This window comes from Protomyctophum bolini (genome assembly GCF_963924005.1).
Source record: "Protomyctophum bolini genome assembly, chromosome: 5".
Taxonomy (NCBI): domain Eukaryota; kingdom Metazoa; phylum Chordata; class Actinopteri; order Myctophiformes; family Myctophidae; genus Protomyctophum; species Protomyctophum bolini.
Genome location: NC_137866.1, coordinates 10,226,851 through 10,232,850, shown reverse-complemented (window position 1 = coordinate 10,232,850; position 6,000 = coordinate 10,226,851). Strand labels below are relative to the sequence as shown.

The 6,000-nt window shown below is 45.6% G+C and overlaps 1 protein-coding gene across 8 annotated transcripts in view; it reads left to right on the top strand.

Moving 5' to 3' along the window:
• The window catches only part of LOC308316026 (adenylate cyclase type 6-like), a 58,162-nt gene that overhangs the window by 43,470 nt on the left and 8,692 nt on the right, over window positions 1-6,000 (top strand). For all 8 annotated transcript variants that reach the window (XM_080764357.1, XM_080764356.1, XM_080764355.1 and 5 more), the window contains 7 exons: window positions 358-505; window positions 630-727; window positions 928-1,015; window positions 1,407-1,523; window positions 3,798-3,947; window positions 4,605-4,780; window positions 5,012-5,041. In XM_080764357.1, coding sequence (XP_080620483.1) covers window positions 358-505; window positions 630-727; window positions 928-1,015; window positions 1,407-1,523; window positions 3,798-3,947; window positions 4,605-4,780; window positions 5,012-5,041 — 807 coding nt within the window. The remainder of the gene's footprint in view (window positions 1-357; window positions 506-629; window positions 728-927; window positions 1,016-1,406; window positions 1,524-3,797; window positions 3,948-4,604; window positions 4,781-5,011; window positions 5,042-6,000) is intronic.

The window sequence follows — 6,000 nt, the reverse complement described above, 5'->3', positions numbered from 1 at the left end:
CCTGTAATTGACTTCAAGGACTTAGCAGGAGGGGCCTTCATCATGAACTCAGCATCTGATCAACCCCAATTGAAATCCCATGTTGAGGTCCCTCTATGGAGTACATATCCCCACACGCAATTTCACTTCTGCCCAGGGAGTATGTTGTAGTCCACATGCTGTTTGTTTACCCCTGCATCTTATTCGGGTCCTGACGGCTGCAACCCATGTATTTCACTTACACAGCTTTGGATAACCCACTCGGCCTGCCGGAGATATGCGCTCCGTGGAGCCCTTTCTAGTTTTCTATTTTGGATGAAGAAATACATGTTTTGTCTTGTATACACTTGTTTAATGGGATGATACTCTTGTTAATAGCCGCTGTGTTCAGGAGGCCATGAACCCAGAGGACGAGGTGGACGAGTTTCTGGGCCGTGCCATCGATGCTCGGAGCATTGACCAGCTGAGGAAAGACCACGTCAAGAAGTTCTTTCTCACTTTCCAGACCCCCGACCTCGAGAAAAAGGTAAGACGAAAATGGGGAAAGTTAACCAACAAACCTCATTAAACAATACTCAGTCTATGACAATGCTGGGTGAGTTGCACTAAACGGGCGCACAGTGTGACCTGTCCCATGTTCTGTTTCTCAGTACTCCAAGAAGGTGGACGATCGTTTCGGCGGCTACGTGGCCTGTGCACTCCTCGTCTTCTGCTTCATCTGCTTCATTCAGATAATCATCTTCCCGCAGTAAGTCATTTTGTCCAATCTAATACTAGATTAGATCACCATGGTCAATCCTTTCCCAAAGGAGGAAATTACTTTTTGGTTTTTTTCGGTAATTTTGTTCCGCGAACGGGAAATACTGGTTTGTTTTTTGTTTTTTTTACGAGGACTTAACGACAGTTGGACATCCTGCTAATGACCCTGATTGTTGTCCTCTTCCACAGCACACCGCTCATGCTGGGTCTCTTTGTCACCATCTTCGTCATCCTCATCAACATTCTCTTCATCTGTGCCATTTACTCTTGTGTTAAAGTAAGTTCACACGTTCTCCTCCGGTCTTACACTACACACATAACCAGTGGTGGAAAAATAACTCATGTTTTATTTTTACTTTAGTAAAAGTATCAATGCTACAATGTAGAAATACTACTACTAAGTTTTCAAATGTACAAAAAATCTTTTGAAAATAGCAGCTGTACTAGATTGGCTATTTTCAAATGGCCGAAATGTATAGTGGAGTAGAAGTAAAAGTATTGGAAAGTGAAAATACCTTGAAGGTGTACTTAAGTACAGTACTAAGTAAATGTACTTAGTTTCTTTCCACCACTGCATATACTAATATATAATGTATATTTATCATGTGTACAGTTGTGGAAGCTAAGGTCTGTGTCAGTAATTCTTCCCCCATCCCTCTACGCTCCAGATCTTCCCAGCTGCCTTACAGACGGCCACCAAGAACATTGTCCAGTCTCACACCAACAGCACACTGGTGGGAGTCCTCACCATCCTCCTCCTCTTCATCGCTGCCTTCGTCAACATGGTAGGGCTCTCCTCATTCACCATCATGCATGGTGATGGTGTTGGCGCTTACCAAAATAACGAACTTTCTGTCGAGATGCCAACTTGCGCACCAAGTAGGCCATACAAGGCCTACTTGGTGCGCAAGCAGAGCGTGCCATGAGGTGCGCTCACCACTGCTGGTACGACTGCTGCTCTGAGTCCTAACGATTGCAGTGCTTGCGCAAGTAACAAAACGTGGAGGATGCGTCAACATTCGTACCTGAAAGATACAATAATGTATAATTCAAATCAACCACTAGGGAGCACTAGAAATGCAAACATTGATAATAACAAATCGTTTGAGGACCCAGTTTGAATCTGACCCTGTATCTCCTCTCTCTCTCTCTGCCCTCGGTTCCCATCTCTCTATACTGACCTAATGAAATACAGATTAGGGTTAGGGTTAGGGTTTAATTTTTTTTAAATAAAACAATTCACAGGATATGTTTCACACTGTTGATTGTGTTTATGTGTGTAGTATTTTGAAATCGCCCAATAGGGGAGGGAGGGGAAGCTACAGTACCAGTTCCAAACACGTGAATGGCCTGGTGCAAATTGCCATCAACAATTTGTCCAAACATTACGAAACTAGATTCATATATTTAATGAAGCTGTCACCAAAATGTTTTTTCTTTCTTTTTTGAGTGGTGCAACCACTCCTACAATCAGCAATGTCCATGTACCTACCTGTGTGTGTGTGTGTGTACCTGTGCACATGAGCCTGAGTATGTTACTGATTTATACCAGTAGGGGGCGGCAGAAACAGAGGGAGGGGTAGTGCTGTGTAATGAGAGAGAGAGAGAGAGAGAGAGAGAGAGAGAGAGGGGGGGGGGAATTGCACCACTCAGTTCACACGTGTGTGATTTTTTCTTTAAATTGCGACCGTATGTTGCAGATTACTATGAAAACCTGCAAAACCTATCCATCCGTCCGTCAGTCGGGTCTCGCCTCCATATATGGTTGTCAGTCCATTACGCCTTGTGACATCACATCACGCCACATGACACGTCAAACCACCATATATGGCCGTCAGTCCATCACGCCTCGTGACACGCTCCATATATGGCCGTCTCCATATATGAAGATCACAACACTGACCTCATCATACCCTGGATAGCCATACAGTACATAGAGAAGACTGGACACCTAGATCTGCACATATGGAGCCAGCCAGCAACTCTACATCTGACCTCAAACCCTTAGATCTCCATATATGAAGCTGACCTGTTTTGACATTCCATATGTTGATCCTTCCCCACCCGTCCTTCCTCTTCGATGTCACCCTTTTGACTGATACCTGTCCATTTAAACTCCCGCCCCAAAGTTATTAGTGCAGCCTCTAAAAGGATAGAGACTGAACTGGCGCGAAGCTCCGCCCCCTCCGCTATTCATGTCAGTGGAAGTTGCTCAGTGGCGTTTTGAAGCACCCGGAAGGTGCATTTGGGCACCACATTTTGGTGCCCAAATGCGGAAGTGCAGCTGGGCTTTAACATTGAGCGCTCGGTTGCACGGGGTTTCCTCGTCAAGAATCCACGGGTCCGCCTGCAGTCCTTCCTCTTACCACTAGGGCCCAGCGCTTCAACATTGGAGTGCCTAGCTGGCCCCTCTGCTGCCGTGATCATAAGCGCACCTCCCGTTCTTATTACAGCGACTGGAGGTGTGGTTTTGAAGACAACTGCTTTGAATTGCTATTATTGTTCACACATAAACTAATTGATTATATATTGAAAGATCACAATATAAATCCTAATCATTCTTCCATCTGAAAGTTTGATGGGGCTTTTTTTTTTTTACACGTGAGTGCAGTTAGAACTTTTCCATTGCATCTTATGAGAGGTTTAGAGTAAACGGGCGAGAAAAGCCTGGTGTAGCTTGGCCGTTATGAGAGGTGGGGTTCTTGTGCTGCCGGCCTGCGCGCGCATGCTGGTGGTCATCAGTGCTTAATCGGCAATGGAAATAAGTCAAAAGACTTTCTTGTTCAATTCAATTCAATTCAATTTTATTATAGTGTCAAATCACAACAAGTTGTCTCAAGACACTTTACAACCAACAAAGATCCACCCAGAGCAAGCAATATTGCGACAATGGTAACGATTATTGTGTTCGTATCCTTGACGTTTCTCAGATGAACATGATGTAACTTGTTTTTCCTGCATGACGTCTAATCAAATCAAATCTGTCCGCGTTTCAAATACCCCTGAATCGCGATGTTTTTGAATTTTTGTGGTGTTCTTTTCACTCCTTTTCCTGCCAGTTTACCTGCAACACAGAGGGCATCCTGGAATGTGCATCAGGAGATCCTGATGTCCCAGTAACGATATGCCTGCTGCACAACCTGACGAAGACCGCAGAGGACGGCTTGACCCTCTGTCCCAGCCGGGCCAACTCCTGCCATTTCCCTGAGGTCGGCTCTACGTCTGTGTGTGCGTGTGTGTGCGTGTGTGTGTGTGTGTGTGTGTGCGCGCGCGCACATTATGTATGTTTTGGTGTGGGTGGCTGGATGCGTGTGTGCACTCACAACATTCCCCTGTCGAGTGCCTACATGTTTACTTGCTTTACAGATTACACATTTTGTTCCTGTGCAATGGGTGCTGTATATAACATGTAGTTGTATATAGCATGTAGCTGTATATAGAATGTAGCTGTATATAGCATGTAACTTCTACCATAACAATTAAAGGAGAACAAGTAGTACAGGTGAAAAAGTACATAACTCCATCCCGAGCGCAACACAGCTCAATACATGTCTTACGGTGGTTCGCCTTTTTACGGCAGCCTATTTGGGGCGAAACACTGTGGAACGTATCTAGTCGTATCTGTCTACAAAAAAATTACAAAATTCCGAGCAATAAAAAATAAGCGATTTTGCGTAAGATATTTTCAGATAGGGGGCCACGGCCAAATACAGACAATTTACGGATGTCCTTGACATGAAAACGTTTGAGAACCACTGACATTACAAACATAGGTTTTTCACTAAAACTGCCATGATTTAGAAGACATTTGTAGTAATGGACCTCCGGTCATAATAGCTCTCCGTCTCTCCTCTCCACCCCTGCAGTATTTCAGCTACAGCGTGCTGCTGACCCTGCTGGCCTGCTCCGTGTTCCTCCACATCAGCAGCATCGGGAAGCTGGCTCTCATGCTGCTCATCCAGCTCGTCTTCCTCCTGCTGGTGGAGTGGCCTCATGTCACCCTGTTTGACAACGCAGACCTGCTGGTCACAGCCAACACCCTGTACGTGGCCCGCTTGCTTGACACGCACGCCTGCACACGCACGCCGACACACACACACACACACACACACACACACACACACACACACACACGCACACGCACACAGTAACACGTACATTTCAGTGTCACACTCACCTGCTTCACTCTTAGCTTCAAATGCACTTGATCTATTATTTAAGTCAATCATTTAGATCCTCTTTTATTGACTGTCATTCTGTTTTCTTTCCTCAGATTTAACGATTTTAATGATACAGAACAATGGTAAGTTGCATTGTGTATGTACTGTGATTTTTCCTTTCATGTGGGCATTTAGCAGACGCTCTTATCCAGAGTCGATCAGTACGAGACGATCGGTGAAAGTTAACCCAAATACAGACGCAGACGATGGAATGAAGTAATATAAAGGGGTTTATTCTCGGGATGAAGGGGAATGAGAGCAGCAGGCAGTACATGGGCAGGAGGTAGACAGGAGACAGCATGGCTGAGCTGAGCTGGATGCTGGATGGCAGAGCTGATGAGCTGAGCATGACTGGCTCAGGATACGCTCCAGGGTTTGGCAGCTGAGGTGCGCAGGCAGGCAGGCAGTCGGGGGCAAGAGGGAATAGTGATCCTGGAGGCATAATGAAACATGGTATGTACAAGTAAGCAAACATGAAGAATTACGTGTGGTAATATACTGTATGGATGGAGGACCAGAGTTGTATATTCGATGAAAGGATGTGCAGGTGAGGTAAATGAGCAACAAACATGAGAGAGCCTAGAGAATGCCAGTGTAACACCCAAGTTTCTCATGTGGTAGCCTCGGAAACTGACACGTTTTTATTTCCAGGGAGGGAAAAAAAGTCTGGGACCAAGTCCACTTCAATTCGGCATAGAGTAGCGCAAACGTAGATCACTCTCTGCTGATTTCTGATCGTCTGCACCTCAAATTGACGTACTCACACACACACACACACACACACACACACACACACACACACGCACACGCACACACACTCCTCTCTCTGTCGCTCTAATTAATTAGTCTCATGTTGCGCAGCTGCGTCTCCCATAGAAAGCATAGGTGGTCCCCAGGCTACTCATGTGGGAAACCAAACATCTACCGCTATTTAGATGTTAGTGGAATGGAAATTGCCTTGGCAATCCCAACGGGATACCTGATCCAGTTCACTGCAAAATGTAACACCTGAGATTCGACCCCGGCTCTCCCACATGGGAAA